Source organism: Diabrotica undecimpunctata, chromosome 8 (genome assembly GCF_040954645.1).
Source record: "Diabrotica undecimpunctata isolate CICGRU chromosome 8, icDiaUnde3, whole genome shotgun sequence".
NCBI classification, from domain to species: Eukaryota; Metazoa; Arthropoda; class Insecta; order Coleoptera; family Chrysomelidae; genus Diabrotica; species Diabrotica undecimpunctata.
The window spans coordinates 54143705-54162201 of NC_092810.1; the positions used below are offsets into that span (position 1 = coordinate 54143705).

General features: G+C 32.9%; 1 protein-coding gene across 1 annotated transcript in view; it reads left to right on the forward strand.

The window, feature by feature from the left end:
- LOC140447557 (peptide transporter family 1-like) overlaps nt 1-18497 on the forward strand; it is a 68721-nt gene that overhangs the window by 13873 nt on the left and 36351 nt on the right. The window contains exons 4-5 of the mRNA XM_072540270.1: nt 234-507; nt 13555-13637. Coding sequence (XP_072396371.1) covers nt 234-507; nt 13555-13637 — 357 coding nt within the window. The remainder of the gene's footprint in view (nt 1-233; nt 508-13554; nt 13638-18497) is intronic.

Consider the following 18497-nt stretch of genomic DNA (forward strand, 5'->3'; position numbering starts at 1 on the left):
TATTCCCATTTAAATATTTACATACATAAAATAATTAACTATTTATTGTTATTTATGCCTTGTATATTTGAAACCCAAAAATAGCTTCTGGTATTGTAAAAGACTGAAGGTAATTTTATTTCAGTATATATATATATATATATATATATATATATATATATATATATATATATATATATATATATGTTCCCTACGATTTTTATTGGCACTATAAAAATATAATCAAATTTTAGGAATTCTCAATATTGGGCCTAATGCTCATAGCCATAGGCACCGGTGGTATTAAACCATGCGTCTCAGCGTTTGGAGGAGACCAGTTTCGCTTACCCCAACAGGCGAAGGAAGTAGAGAAGTTTTTTTCATTATTTTACTTCTCTATCAATGCTGGAAGTTTATTATCAACTTTAATTACTCCCATTTTAAGAAATGATGTACACTGCTTCGGTAATGAGAACTGTTTTCCTTTGGCTTTCGCAGTTCCCGGATTTCTGATGATAATTGCTATAAGTAAGCCTTCTTTTATTTATTATTACTTTATTGGTTATTATTCAAACGACAAGAATATGACTCGTCAATGTCATTAAATTTAAGTTATATCCAGATAATGATACAGCAAAGATTGTGCACAAATTTTACAGTATGAGAATAACTACATCTTAACTCATTTACTTACCTATGTTTATTCATTTTATTTTATTTTCTCGGAATGCCTTATTTTACTTATGGTAAGCAGTGTTCACAAAAAAAATTAAATAGGCATCTATTCAACAAGAATATTCCTTAACCTTCCTCTACACGCGCGCGGATTCACAGTCCTCGTTTGATTAAAATAAAGAATTTCTCGCATACCTCCTACTATTTTCTGTAGCTGCTTTGTAAGTTTTCATTCTCTTGGCTGCTTTATGTCAGTCTAGACTGAGAAGTTAGTATGTTAACTTGTTTCCAATTGAGGATTGAGAGTCCGCGCGCGTGTATTGGCGCAACTGGTTTTATATTTATTGGAGTATTTAATTAACAAAAGGTAAGATCATATTTTTTTTACTTATATTATTCTAGTTAGTATGTGAGCATATATTGCCATCATATTCATTTGTAAATCAATCTTTTTTCTGTATAATCTTACAATTAAAATCAATTATTTTTATAAACAAATAATCTTTTGCAAATAATAAAAAGGTAACGCAATTTTTGACTAAATTTATTTTTTCCAGATGACGAATGAATCAGAGCAGAAACGCCTTCAAAAGTTGGTGTAGGAAGCATTATAAGATGATGAGGAAAAAGAACCTTTCTATGATGATGATGATTACCAAGAAGAAGATTATGTAGAAGAAAGAAAGAGATAATTCTGTAAATTTATTGAAACATGTATCTGGTCCGAAATCTTCAACTAAAATATTGAAAGATCCATCCAAAAATTATTGTCAAATATACAAAACAGCATATTGCTTCAACTGCATCCAATTATTCTCGTGAATGAGATGCATCACCTACGGACTACGCACTCTTTGGATTATTGTACTTAGCCGGCATCTTAAAATCAAGTCGCTTTAATTTACGAGACTTATACAATACCTAAGGAACAGGGGTGGAGTTATTTTGACTTGTGTCTCTAAACAGGTATCAATTTTTTTACGGTTCTTAAGATTCGACAATTCTGAAACTGGCGAAGAATGCAAGAAGAAAATATTTTATGCCTTCGTTACCAACTGCAAAACTGCTTACAGTCCTTTTCATTTGGTAACAGTGGATGAGAAACTGGAAGCGTTTCTAGGGCGTTGCTTATTTAGGCAATATATTTCAAATAAACCCAACAAATATGGGATTAAAATTTTTGCTCTAGTTGATGCGACTTTACTTCAAATCTTGAAGTGTGTGTAGCATCCTGATGGCCCTGATGCTGTTAGCAACTTTCCCAATGCGGTAGTGTTGAGATTATGTGAACTCATATATGGATCGGGAAGGAATATTACTACCGATAACTGATTCACAAGGATGAATCTATTAGAGATGAATCTGTTAGAGTCATTGTACACGAAAAAACTGACGTTAGTTTGTAGAATTCTTAAAAACAAAGCAGAAGTTTCTCAATCCCCCAAGGTCACGGTTTGTTAACAGTAGTTTAGTTTGGCCTCATGTGTCCTACAAACCCAAGCAAAATAAAAACGTCCAGTCTTCATTATGATAATAAAATAGATGAAGTAATAAGTAAACCCGAAATCCTAATGGATTATAATACTACTAAAGGGGATGTTGATACCGTGGACAAGCTGTGTGCTTTCTATAACACTGCAAGAAATACCAGGAAATGGCCAATAATAGGTTTCAGTTTTCTATTTGATGCTAAATATTGCAGGTACTAATGCGAATGTCATTGTTCATTGCAACAATCCTGATAATGTAATCAGGAGAACAGTTTTTTACAAAGTTTAGCTAGACAATTAGTTGATAATCATTTTTATTCTCATGCTACTATTTTGGTTTGCTATTATCAATAATATTAAGAATTACAGATTTGATTGAATATAAAGATCCACTACCGCCTCCTGCTGGTAATATTGGCCAACAAAGGGGACGCTGCAGTTACTGCGACAGAGAAAAGAACCGTCTGACCAAGTATTCATGTGTTAAATGTGGAAAATATATAAACATTGCACAAATATTTGTAATGAATGTGTTTGTAATAGTACTTTAATCAAATAAAAAGCAGTTTCTTTTGATGTTTCCAATTTGTTTACTTCTGTACCAAGAGATGAACACAACCTTATAAACAATTGCAACATACCAGCAAAAGACACAGATGCTATCTTAACTTTACTCAAATTCTGTCTTGATCAGGACTTCCTCCAATTTAATCAAAAAATATATAAACAACCAACAGGTTTAGCAATGGGATCTCCATTATCACCTTTTCTAGCTGATATTTTCTTAGACAGCTTAGAACAACAATTTGTTAACAACAACAGCAAAATAGTTTTTTGGTCAAGATATGTTGATGATTGTATAGCTCTTATACAGGGAACCCAAGATGATGCTTTACAGATTCTGGATGATCTTGATAACCTCCACCCTAACATCTCTTTTACACTGGAACCAGAATCTGGCAATAAGTTGAACTTCCTGGATATGACTATATCTCGTAATAAAGATTCTCTAGAGTACAATATTTATAGAAAAACTACCCAAACAGATCATGTTATACATGAACCATCTAATCATCCAACCCAACATAAAATGGCTGCTTTGAATAGTTACATTCATAGGCTACTCAAATTTCCACTTTCTAATGATAACTTTAATTTAGAACTTAATACTCTCCAGCAAATTGCTTTCAATAATGGTTATGATCCCAACATTATCCATAAGCTTCTAAATAGAGCTAAACTAAAAATTGCAGAAAAGCTTGCATATTCATCACAATGTTTTCTTCAACATAATGCTTCAAATAACATCAGATATTTCTCCTTTACTTATATTAGCAACATTTCCAATAAAATATCTAAACTTTTTACTTTTACAATTGAAAACATCAAAATTCAAGTCACACAACACTTTAGGTTCCTTTTAATTCAACACCAAAGATAGGATGAACACACTTGACAAAAGTGGTATTTATAAATTAAAATGTAATGATTGTGATACCTCTTATGTAGGTAAAACCATTAGAAAGTTATCTACTAGAATTTCAGAACATTTTAAACGACCAGTGTTGACCAAAACGACCATCTTCAAGTTTTGGTCAACACTGATTTATCCAGTAAAGACATTATCCAGTAAACACAATTTTAACATGAATACTTGTTTATCTATTTTGCATGACATTAGTAGAAAGAAAAACTACTTGGAGTTGGATTTATTGGAATTATATTTTATTTAAAGATTTGGAGATTACAAAGGAAACAAATGGAAACTCTCACTGTCTAAATACTCAAATTAATTTAAATTGTACTAAATTTAAACCTATTTTTAAAAACTTTATTGTAGCTTCACCTCGTAGGGGGCCCATCTCGGCTGTTTAGACTTCCTGTACTGAGTATACCCACTAAGAATTTATTAATTTCATACTTTGATCTACATTACTATTTGATTCACCAATAATTTATAAAAATGGCTAGCTCAGGTTCAATTGATCTGCGTTAAATACACTCTCCATACCTCTGCGTAATTTTAGATATACCATCTCCACAGTTGTATATTTCAACATCTCCCACTGTAAGTCCGTTGGTCTTGAGTAACGCTTTGAAATATTAATTTTATAGTTCTCCCATTGACCGCGGGTTTAACTGAACTATTTGGATTATACTCCATTTATACACTCTGCTTTCAATTTTGATTTTTAATTTTAGTATTTTAATTTCATAGTTAGATTTCTTCTTTTCTACAGTATTGATAGTTTTTGGTAGACCCTTTTATTGCAGTTAACCACCCACGGTCTAATATATTGTTTGGTCTATTTTTTGCATTCATACTTTACGTCCATTTTAGTTGCTCTCAAACTAACACCTAATTATTATAGACAGGTTTGAGTGTGAGATCTGGATTATGCAATCTGCTTAAAATATTCTATATAATTTCATATTTTATCAGTTGATTTCCTATAGTAGTGTCAGTTGGACCTTTGATCAATGCTTAGTTTCATAGAATTTTAAAACGTGCAGATCAAATCTCCATGATTGTGACTGCCCATCCAAGCTGTCATATGTCACATGTCACCTTAACATTTCCGTTAAGATCGGCAGCCATTCTCTCTCCTGATGCCGACCATAATGTAGCTTCGCCTATTTAAAAAATATTTTTTAAGTGTTTGTCCTTGTGTAGTATAGTGTAAATACAATTTTATGTTTATGACATTCTATAATTGTTGAATACCAAAATTGACGAAGTAAGTCTAAAACGTTAATCACATAAAAACTTTTATCAACCATCAACTTCGAGTTTTTCATCTAAGTTAATTAATTTCTTCAGTTAAAAAACGTTTCTTGGCCTATTTTAGATGCACATGAAGATGCTCTAGGAAGCGAAAGTACTTGGGCAAGATTTAATTAATAAAACTGTGCTCGATATCTGCCTTTTATTTGATAAAAGTTAATTTATTCGAGCATTTAACCTTATATTAATTTGTAATATTAGTTCATTTTATTTTATCAAAAGAATTTTTTAGTCCGTCTCATACTTGCTATTTCAATATGCGGACTTACAGTCCACCCCGTGTACTGATGTAACTTTTTGAGGCACTTGTACTGAAAGTATAAAATACTTTCTGCTACAGCAAACATTCTTCCAGCAACAACATTACAAGATCAACTAAATACTGATTCATACAAGCACATATTATATATATATATATATATATATATATATATATATATATATATATATATATATATATATATATATATATATAGAGGTTCTTTGAGCCTTTATACAGCCATTTAGGCATAGACCCATAAAGCAGGGTAAAAAACCCTAAACGCGAAAGCTGAACATCGAGATTATGTGCGACAAATATGGGCTCGATGGCCAGATGTTTGGGGTGCTCATCCAGCGAGGAGAACAAAATTTATTTTGCCAAATTGGCGGCGAGTTACTAAAAACATATATTTCGAGCGGCGAGACATCTACCTAGGTTGGTGGCTCTCTGTTAGGAACACACACTTTTTAAGAAGACTGACGTCCCAAATTTATGTTAAATTAAATTAAATTAAAACTTGCTGCTTATTTGTTAAGTTTATGAGCTTATTTATTCATTCTTGCAAAATTTTCGTAGTAAGTTTTAGGGTAGTATTTAGCCAGTTGATAGTTTTCTGGTTATTTCTTATTACCCCCCTTTTTGATTTTTTATTGCCCTCCATTCTTCTCATATTTTATCGTCTCTTATAATCTTGTTAATTAGTGTTGTCAGTTAATCAGTCATTGCCGCTCCACTATATTTCAACAGTTCATTTGGTATCCTCCCAGATAACAATATAAACTTGATTCACTTGCAATAAGTTTGATATATCAAAAAAGAAGGTTTGCGTCAAATTTGCCATATCAACTGTACTCACTTGCAGCAAGTTTAAATCAAACTTGCTAGTTACAATGTGACAAACTTGCTTGAAGTTTGTTTTTATACAGAATATACAATGTTGATATAACAAACTTGCATAAAATGTGTGTTTACATAGTAGCTACCGTTTTCTTACGACAAATTTGCCACATTTTTGTTACATTGACAAACTGATAATTTTTCCCACAGTGTTTTAAGGGTAATTATCCGTAAAACCGTGAATGTAGGTAGTGAAGAGAAAAATATATGTAAATTTTCACGTGGCTTATTCGTGAATACAACCTCTAAAAATGTGTGCGAATTTGTACCAGAAAAAGAAACGCAGGAGCAGATACTGAATACCAGACAGGTAATAGAAAAAGCGGGAAAACACAACATATGAATGCTGCTCTGTTTCGTAGATTACACAAAGGCTTTCGATTTAGTAAAATAGGATATCCTCTGGAGTATAATGAAAAATATGGGAGCACCTAACCACCTAGGTAACGTAAAAAAAATCAGCATGATAAAAACTCAGCCAAAGTTAAAATACAAGCAATATATTCAGAGGCGTTAAAAACAAAGAAAGGAACTAGAAAGGGCTGCATACAATCATCATTATTATATAACATATATTCTGAATGTATAATGATAAAAGTACTAGACTACTAAAATGGAGGAATCACTATAGGAGGCGGAAAAATCAGCAACCTACGATACAAAGATGATACACATACTAGCAGCAAATAAAGTCAAAATGATTACTATCACTGAACGGTTAAGCCGGATAAGAGAAGAATTTGGACTGCAGATCAATACCAGAGTTCCCCAGGGATCTGTCTTGGGCCCGACGCTATGAAACTTGGCATATGACGGGGTTATGGACTATAAATACGGAGAGGGTACAACCCCCTTCGCTATCGCGGATGATCTCAAATACCGGGTTCGGAACGCAGGCCGCGTTGTAAAGAAATGGATGACGCAGCACGGACTGAAACTTGCGGCAGAGAACACCGAAGCCATCATTATGAAGAGGAAAAGGAATAGGCAAAGTATTGACTTACAATGTGCGGGAGCATGTCTAACACCCAGGAAACGTGTAAAGTACCTAGGAGTGGCATTGCAACAAAATGGAAAATGGGACGAGCACCTACGGGAGGTGGTCAGAAAGGTTGCGAATAGTACAGCTGCGTTGGGGAGGGTGATGCCCAACATTGGGGGACCCAAATGCGAAAGGAGGAGGGTCAGTCTGGAGCGGGGCGGTAGAGATAACGGCCTATAGAAGGCACGTGACACGAGTGGACAGAACAAGTCTGTTGCAAGTGGCATGCACCTACAGGACTGTGTCTGCGGCAGCCTTGTGGACCATCACTGGATGTGTTCCGTTGCATGTTTTGGCGATGGAAAGAGAAGAGCTCTATGAGAGAAGATGCCCAAACCTTACTATGGCCGAGAGAAGACAGGAAAAGGAAAGGTCAATTGAAAGATGGCAAGAAGAATGAAATAACATGGAGGATGTGGCACAGTGGACGAAAATACTGATCCCGAACATAAGAGATTGGGTGTACTGTGGCCACAGACGACTGGATTATTTCCTGATGCAGGTGTTCACATGACACGGGTGTTTTAGGGCCTACCTCCATAGGTTAAGAAAGGCTGACACAGATGAATGCCTATACTGTGGATACTCTGACACTGTGACACATACGATGTTAGAGTGCAACAGATGAATAGTAGAAAGGAACAGAATGAAAAGAGAGGCAGGTGTGAATTTTGTTACAGTGAGAAAAATGATTGAGAGAATGGTTGAAAATAAAGCAGGTTGGATTAGCGTACACAACTATATCCGTGCAGTGATCAAGAAAAAAAAAAGTCAAAGAAAGAAAGCTGGACTAACGGCAAAGGTAAGAGAAAAAGGTGCTAGAAGTTGAAGCTAGAAAAGTGGGTCAGACTGTATGAGTTAGACTGCATGGCTGAGACTGTGGGGAAGGAGAAAATGCCCGTCTGGGAGAGATGCCGTACTAGGAGCAATGAGGGTCTTCTACTCGCTACCTGAAACGAGACAGGGGGTCTCCTTGCTGATGAATGTAGTGTGGATGTGAATGAATGTAGAATGAATGAATGCTGGTAGTGATTTGGAAGTGATGTCAGTCTTACAGCGGCCATTCCGCTTCCGGATCACTGGATGACAGAGGAGAGTCTGGTTTAGCAGGTAGGCGTTCGGCGTAGGCTCGGCGACGAGATGGCATTTTAAAGTACCTCGGAAACTATCGCCGAGAGTACGAAGAAAGAATCCTGCACTAAGGTCAGTCAGGCGGCGTCCTGGACCGAGATGTCTTTTGAAGATTCCGGACCACCCCTCTGTAAAGACGAAAAAAAAGGTCAATACCGGAAAAACAAAAATAATGGTTATAGTCAGAGCAAATAATCTACCACACATACACCAAGTGGGTAATTTTGAACAGGTAGACGAATTTGTATACTTGGGCTTCATGATAACCAACAATAGCGATTGCTTCTTAGAAATCATGTGTAGACTAGCAATAGCCCGAACCACAATAGTTAAATTGGTTAAAATATGGAAGGACCGAACATTAACAAGGAATACTAAGCTCAGGTTGGTTAAAGCCTTAATTTTTTCATTGCTACAAAGGCAGCTGAAACATGGACTGTCAAAAAAATTGATAGGAGTAAGATCACAGCCTGTATAATGTGGGCCCTTTCCTGAACATAGAAACAACTCGTCAATTCTGGAAGAGCTTTATATAAAAGACAGGCTATTAAAAAAAGTAAACCGAGCATATAAAGCCACATAGCTAGAAGCATTGGGACCATGAAACTATTGGTAGTAGAAGGAAAGGTATAAGACCGAAGGCCGAAGACCCAGAGGAAGGTCTCCAATATGATATGCAGACCAAATAAAGACTCTGGTGGGAAAATCCTTACATGAAGCTGTCTATATGGCACAGGATCGCAGCCAATGGAGACAGCGAGCTAATAATATTTAGAGTATCGCCATGCTCTGACAGGGGTCAAGGAATAAGGAGGAGTATAATAGTTGTTCTTTTGTCAAAGAATAATTTTATTTAGACGGTTTTTTGAATACTCGACGTCTTTTAACTTCCGAAGGCCCTGTCTGACTGTTATCCATGGCTGACCCAAAACGATCAAAATTTTTCAATGAAATATATGGCATTCCAAACGCTAAAAAACCTTACGATAGCTTCGCACAGAGGCTAACGATATACTAAAGCAATTTACGTCTCTGTGCTGTGCATTTTTAGACTAATGCCTAAAATGATTTATACATTAGTAAAGGTTGCACCACAGAATAACTCATCCAATAAGAAGCGAAAGCTTTGTCGGTACCTTTGATGTTCGTAGGACAGAAATTTCGAAGTGACAGTGACAGTTAAACTATTTAGTACACGAAGAAAAGTAATGAGGAAGTCGTTCAAAACTGTAGCGTAGTAAAATTATAGTTACACTGAGAAACGAAGTAATCATTAAAACTAATGTTTTTTAAGTAGATCTGTTTTGTATAAATAGTATTTGTTTCTGTAAAATTTAATACAACCCATATATCAATTCTTTACTCATAAATAAAAAAGATCTTAAGTCAAAAATATCGATTTGTTTTTTTAAACAAACAAATTAACGTACTAAAAGTATTTTAGTACGTTAAAGTACCGATAAAAAGCGATTGAATTTAAAAATCAATTTCAAAATAGAGATGAAAATCAGTAGATGTCTATTACTTTTATTAATATAGGTATTAAACTATGTATTTATATGTATATACAAAATATGTATAAGAGTATTATTCTTTTTTTACTATTATATTATACTTTTTTTATATTAATATATATATATATATATATATATATATATATATATATATATATATATATATATATATATATATATATATTTAAGGTATTAAAATATGTATATGTATATACAAAAATATGTATAACAGTATTATTGTTTTTTTACTATTACACAACACACACGAAACAACAATTCTCAATACGTAAACAAACTTCAGTTTTTATAGGTTGACAGATAAACTATTTAGAACATGGTGGATCTCATAGAAACGGATTGCGAAAAAGCCCTTCGTTTCGCTTCTTGTTGGGTGATATATTCTGTGGTTGCACTAAAAAAAAATTTAACTACATATTACGAATATTTGCAAGTGTATATAAAACGTTTCGTATGTTGGAACCACCTAACCCCAATGTATCGATTTGCACAGACTCCTTATCATCGATACAAATAATTAAAAACGAACCATAGAGTAATTGTCACTGTTGTCTGGGTACCTTCACATATGTAGGACTTGTAGAAAATGCGGCCGCAGATGTAACCGCAAAAGAAGCTTCCACTACTTATATCAAATATCCAGCTGCATAATGATATTAAAAAAATGTTCTAAAAGCGTATATATGACAAATGGCAAGCTAATTGGAGCACAACTCCGAGTCACTTACATGATATACAGCCAGTTATAACTTTCTTAGAGCTACCATCTATTCCCAGAACACACAAGGTTATTCTGAGAAGATTAAGAATTGGACACACTCGGCTTACACATGGCTTTCTCGTGATATCTACCGATCCACCTGCATGCGGCCATTGCAGCAGTCCGTTAACCGTCATGCATTTCCTTAAAGAATGTCCACATCTTTCTACTAAACGAAAACAACACCAGTTGGGAGATAATAGACAAGAAATGTTGAATGAAACTAAGAACAAACTGTGCAAGTCTGTTTAAATATTTAAGAGTCATTCAAGTGCTTTATAAACTCAGAAGTGTAATTATTAGACTTCAGAGTCTTCATATTAAAAAGTATGAAATACGCGCATAAATAAGCAGTATTTTATGCAAAAATATGCAGTATTTTATGCAAAATATGCATATTTATCTAGAAAATATGCATGTAATAAAAAATATTTACAATATTTTTTTATTTATAAAAATACTTACAATATTATAAATACATAACATACAATTATTTTAACATATAAATGTACTTTAAATTTTTGAAAAATTTCCTTTCCAATAGTACCTTTAACGTTGTGACACAATGACTCAAATTCTTTTATTAAAACTGGACTCTCTAACAATAATAATTTGGAGGATTATAATTGAGTTATAGTTTTCTGGACAAAACTATAATTTGATTTTATGAATGACAGTTGCTATTGGAGGATGTTATTTTGGAAGGCTTGCTTAGCTTCCAATAAAGATTGGCAACTATCATCCGTTAAAAGGTTAATTATTTTTTTTTTTTTAACAACAAAATGATCAGCATAGAAATTAGCCGCTTCCAACCATGTTCCCCAACGTGTTAAAATGGGTGGCGGTGGCAGTGGAACAGCAGGAAGCATATCTCTGTAACATTGTATTCTTAGAGGTGATTTCAGGAATACCTCTTTGACGTTCGCTATTAAACTGTTAACTAGTGGAAATTTTTTTCTTACTTCCTCCGCAACTCTCTTTATTCCATGCGCTAAACAAGTGACATGTATTAAGTTTGGATAAAATATTTTTAAATTTTGTCCTGCTTTCACCATATATGGTGCGGCATCAGATAAAATAAGCAATAATTTATCATTGGGCACAGAAACAGGAAGAAATAAGGTTGCTAATGCTTCTTGTAGAAACCGTGATATTGTTAGAGTGTTGGTTTTTTCCACTTGCTTACAGGAAATTAAATACAATTTTGGAAAGGTTTCATCGCTAAGTACACCAATCAATAAGTGCACAATGTTTTTCCTGACGAGTCAGTGGTCTCGTCCACACATATGTAAAAGTAATTATTACCTATTTCGGCTTTTATGTTGTGGATAACTGAGGAGTATAAAAAATTGACATTATTTCTCTTTAGAGTTCGTTCACTGGGAATGTTTTGTTTGCAATATTTTTTTAAAAAAGAACTCAAGTTTTCATTAGATAATTTTTGAAAGCGGTATATTAGAAGATACTAATGCACGACACAAGTCTTCGTTAAAAGTTTCTTGTTTGGTTTGTTTTTTGGAACTTGACTGAAAGCACTTGAACACTGAAGGTTGATATTTTTCACCGGATGTGGTTTTTACTATTTTAGCTAAATTTTTCGCGGTTCTGACATGCTCATCTACTTAAAATTTTTTTTCAGATGAAATCTAAAAAAGAATATAAATATTCTATAGTTGTACCCATTTTTAAAAACTAAGATTGTGGAAATAGAATAAAAATGAACCGTTTTTGCATAACAATTAAAATATTTAAATTAAATCAAATAAAAATCGGTGTAGTAATCTTGAAAATGACAAGAAATGACTGTACAAGAAGAAAGCACCCCCAAATATTTACAAGAGGCTCTTGGTCTTTTTTGTTTACATTTAACGAAAAAATGCTGTGAGCATCAATTAAAAGCACTTAATTAATTAAGTCCCATATATGATATGTTTTTGTTTTGAGCAAAATTAAAGCAAACTATGCTATTGTTAGAAAAAAAATGTTTGCGATCTTTCAGTAGACTATCAAACAATTTGAATTTTAAACAGATATCCTATTTTTTATCGCAAGGAGTTTAAAAAATGCTTGAAAAAAGGAAAAATACATCGATTTATTACGAACTAGCCTTGTGTCGGTACTTTTCTTACACATAATCTCCAATTTTAAAATCTTTGTTTGTACCACCGTGTAAATTTTTAAAATAAAATAAAAAATAATACCAATGTTTTTACGACTTTGTCGCAACAAGAGCAATAAACGTTATCCATATCCATAGATAGCTCTTTGTAAGGTTTTATCCAAGTTGAAACATTGCTTATTTTCGGCATTTTCAAAGCACAATAATTATTCACAATTAGAAATACACGTTGTTTACGCCTCCAATATTACAACAAAAGTGAAACCAAATCAAATTGACTGTGAAAATAAAAATTTTTACCTAGAGACATAAACTGGCAAACACAAACCCTTAATTCCAGGACAAAACCTGACAAAACTATAAGCCGCTGCGTTTTATTAGTTACTATACCAAGAATTTGAATACCAAGTGATTATAAAACAAAATTAAATATTGGCATTTTCATGCTATCTGTAAGTTTAAATATAAAAATATATAGTTACCACCAAATTTTCAAATTATACGCACTTTATGCTCACTTTTATAAAAATATGCAAAATTTGTCTAGTATAAATAAGTCTAGTAATTATGTATATCGGTTAAATTTGTAAAAATAAGTATTGTGTATTATGTATTGTGAATTGTCAAATGTAAAACTGTATTTGTAATACTCTTATATTGTATTATACTGTCATCGTGTCAATGACCTTGTCGTCGAGATACGTTAATTCAAATAAAAAAATAACCAGAGTGTAATTTCAAAACAATGGGACCCTGTTAACAAAAAAAGTTACCACACAAAAAAGTATCTTTAAACTAAAATAAAAAGATGTATGATATCATTAAAAACTTTTCACATTTTGTAATATATGTTTATAATATATCGTTTTTTTATCGTTTTAGTCATCTTCGTTGCAGGACGACCAACGTATAAAATCAAAAAACCAGAAGGCAACGTTATAGTACAAGTTACAAAATGTATTGTGGTAAGTGTAATATTTTTATAATTTCATTATTAGTGTTATATTGGTTATGAATATTGACAAAATTCGCCTACTTAATATTTGCCTTAGTGAAACTAAAGTTATTATAAGGTCACTCACTATAATAAAGGGAAAAAGAAGAGTAATATAATTTCTATAATAATGACCAAAATGCAGAAAAAAATCATCGACGGAATTCCGATGGATTACATGGAGTACGATATTAGTAAAAAACAGATTAAGAATATTAGATGCTGGAACGTACAAAGAAAGAAAGTACAGGACTTGAAAAAAGGTACTCATTAGTAAAGTGTCGATAAATTTCAGCTCCGAATAAAACGATTTTTTTGTTGGTTTCTACCAAAAATTAAAATACAAGTTTGTACTAATAGTGAAAAAACTGTTTTCTAACTACATTTAAAGGATTTTATTGAAAACTAAACAACAGAAGATCTATTTTTATTTCAAATGAAAACGCCGATAAGCCGGCTTAATTACCTTAAGTCAGTAGCGGCTCTAGTATTAATACTATTAAATGAAGCAAATAAAAATTAAAAATGGATAACAATTTAAAAACTGACACAGTAATCACCAAACCATTATTAACATCTTCAGCACCAACCTCTTCTTCAACATTAACCCAATCTAATGCCGTAAGCAACTTTAACTTTCTATCCAAAGAACAAGCAATTGTTTTGTCATCAGTACCAGATATAAAAATACACGAATACATAACAACAATAGGAACTTTAGTACAATCAAATATCTTCGCGTCCAGAATGTCAAATAACAGAGTATGCATTTATCTCAGTAACACTACAATCTTAGAAAAACTACTACATAATCACAAATCCGTTTCAATACAAGGAAACGACATAGAAATTAGAAGATAAATTACTCAGGTGAGCCTACTAGTGATATCAAATGTCTGTTCCAGTATTCCAAACACTATTATCGAAGAAGAGCTTAAAAAATTGGAGCTTATTGCAGTATCTAAAATAACATTTTTAAGAGTTGGTATGCCTAAATCTGAATACAATCATATATTAAGCTTTAGGCGTCAAGTATTTGTTGCTCCAACAATTAATAATCATATCCCAAATTCACTTCTAATATTTCATGGGAATACTCCTTAGACGGCCTAAATTGCTCTAAATGTAATAGCATAGGTAGTGTTGCCCAAATGCAAGAACAAGACGAGACTTAGACAGTCTTGGACTTGGTCTTGCGCCAATACACCTGGTCTTGGTCTTGGTATTGCACTTCCGGTCTTGGTCTTGGTCTTGGTATTGCACTTCCGGTCTTGGTCTTGGTCTTGGTCTTGCAGCAAGAATCTTGCAAGGCTTGCAGTTACCCTATTGCTATTTATTAAAGAACATTATCTGCCTAGAAAGAGATTGATGGACATGATGGACAAAAAATCCATATACATGTATTAAGGGCACAGATTTTTTAGGTGATAAGATAACAAACTATAATCCACTTATTAAAGCAAAATAAATGTTTTTACCAATCTTATCTCTACTTTTATATAAAAAACTAACTTGAAAAATAAAGAATAGTTAAAAAAGCAATGGTAATCAAAAGAAGTTATTTTAAATTAAGGAGATCCTACTTAATAAATACATTAATTTACGAAAATAAAGTAGTACGTACATAATATATGTAATTGGTAATAAGGTAATAAGTATATTTTTTACATGTCCACTTTTTCTAGCGGTTATTAAAAAGCTTGTGATATCTCCACCGAATTTTGGTTTTTCAGGAAAAAAATATTTGTAAATCCTTTTTGTGAAAAGATATTAGATGCTTCCTCAAATCTGACGTGTTTCTGTTGATCATTCTCATTTCAACCTTTCTATGTAGGCACAATTTACACAAAGCAATTTGGGATGCATGAATTATTTCGAAAAACTCATCAAATTTGCTTTTAGGTCTTTTAGATCTATAACTCCAACGCTCACTACTCGGACTAGAACTATTTGAATCTTTGTTCCTCATGTCAAATTGTAAACTTGTCAGTCCGGGAACAACAAGCATTAGATGGAAAACAGTTGTAACATTAGACTCAAAGGAAAGCTCAATTGGGAATGAAGTTAAGTGATGTCGAAAAAGTAACTGCTATACTACTAATAGTTACTTTATGTTCGTTACTATCCAATACCCTAAGTATCTAATAGCAAACCGAGAATTATATATCGTTACTTCGTTATTCTAAATCTTCGGTATTTTGTTTACACGGTAGGCGACATTATCTGTTATTAATTTGTCTCGGTACTTTTGAATATTAGCCACGCTCTTTCAGCAAATTTTGTTTAACCGAATGATCTCATCGGACACTCAGCAGAAACAATTTATAGTCTTAGGCCGATAAGATTTGTTTATTTAGATTCCTCCTGACTAAATTATAATGGGAAAAAATTGAATTATTAAGTAGGTGTCCATAACAATTATATTTTTTATTAGCTAGGATGATATATTTTAAAAAATATCAATACGATATTACTGTCGGCGTCGCAATGCAAGAGAATTATTTTTGTGATTAGAGGGCGGCTATTCTCAAAATATGGACAATTATTAATTTCAGAACGAAGAAGTCGTCTGCTGGAAAAGAATGTACAAAATATTTTATTTTTACATTGTAATTATGACCTCTGAGCACGTGTCAAATGTGTTTTTTTTTAATGAATATTTTGATTCGTGTGTATGTTTATGGTATTGTTTGTAATGCGCATAAGTCCAGTTTTTCAAATTTTTATTACATATTTTTTTGCGTCTCATAGAGTCTTTAAGCATATACCTGAACTACTATACTCGCTAAAACCACACTCAGTCCTAACTGCAAGACGCAAGAGTCTCGCAGGCTTAGTCTTGTTCTTGCTTAAATCTTGCACGGTGCAAAAACGCAAGAACAAGACCAAGACTGCAAGACCAAGACCGATTTTGGGCAACACTAAGCATAGGACACAAAGATGAAAACTGCACTATCGAACCAATTAATATACAAAATATTGACCAGCTATTATCAGATCATCATTATCCAAAGCAGAAAAGCAGAAAATTATCCAATAAATAAAACATCCATTACATCAGAAACCCCAACTGCTCATCAATCCAGTACTCCTCCTACTTCTTCAACCAGACCACTACCAAATACCTTCTCCAACTCACCTAGACCTAGAAGGACTTAGCGCTGAATTGCAAATGGTACACACAAACACAAACGACCGACGTCTTAAAAACAACATTTCGAGGATCTTAAAAAAGATACATGGAACAGACAACTATTCTATTACTGAGGAAGAAAGCGACGGCAACTCTATCCAATAATTAAATTCATAGTTCAATGGCATTTGAATGGCTTTTACAGCCATATCGAAAACATAAAAATATTATTCAATGAATTCTCACCTTTAGTAATATGTTTACAAGAAACACGACTTTTTAATAATAATGTCAAATTGAAAAACTATACACCATACATCAAAAATAGACCGGTGCAGTAAATAGCTAGCGGTGGTGTTGGCATCTTTGTGAAATCTACGGTCAAGTCCGAGAAATTCCATTAAATACAAATCTGGAAGCTGTTGCAGTCTCAATAGTTCATCATTTCAAAATTAAAATTTGCAGTGTATATTTACCACATCCGGAAGAATCCATGCTCCTAGAACTACAAAAAGTGATAGAACCAATTCCATCTCCTAAATTAATTCTTGCTGACACAAATTGTAATAACGAATCTTGGGGATCTGCGAAAATTGACAAAAATAACAAAACTATATTATAAATAATTAACAAACTCAAACTGGTGCTATTAAACACAGGAATGTCTACCCGTTTCAACTCATACAATGGCACGTTTTCAACCATCGATTTATCACTCAGCAATTCAAATTTAGCACCACTACTTGAGTGGAATACACTTTCACACTTATTTGACAGCGACCATCTACCAATTTTGATAACTCATATTAAAGACACAACCATTAATACAAAACCATATGAAACATGGAAATTAAAATCAGCGGACTGGGAAAAGAACATTAATTTAATAACTGAACGAATGAAAGACTTTAAAAATATTAGAAGATATAAACATCACAATAACAAATTTTAATTATATCCTACTATATTCAGCCAGAGAAGCGATTGGAAAAAATAAAGCTACCACAAAAACACCTCTACCCTGGTGGAATATCGAAATAGAAACTTCTTTGAAACAAACAAAACACTCCTTTAATATATTGAAAAAAACACAATTCCGAAACTAACTTAGCTAGATTTAGAGCGTTAAGAACCAGATCCAGATTTCTAATCAAAAAATCTAAAAAAGAAAGCTGGGCCAATTATGTCTCATCAATAAATTCATCTTCACCACTAAGTGATATTTGGCAGAAAAAAAGGAAAATAAAAGGCTTAACCAAAATTAATCATATCGACACCATAGCTACAGATAACTTATTACTTCCGAAGTAATAAAGTAAAAAACCGAATTGTCACAAATCAAAATAGAAGATATTTTATGCCCTCTCAATATTATACCGATTACACTAGACGAGTTAAACGAAAGCCTAGGCAATGCTAAAAAAACTTTTTCAGGACCTGATGATATTCCAACAATATTTATTGAGAAACTACCTGAAACAGAAAAGAAAATTTTAGTTGACATCTTTAACAATATTTACACAAATAAAACGTTTCCCTCAATATGTCGTCAAGCAATTATAATTCCTTTTCTAAAAATGAATAAGCCAAAAAACTAACCATCCTCCTATCGTCCAATATTTCTCACCAGTAACATTTGCAAAGCAATGGAGAGAATATTGAGTAAAATACTGAAATATCACTTGGAAAAGAAAAAAC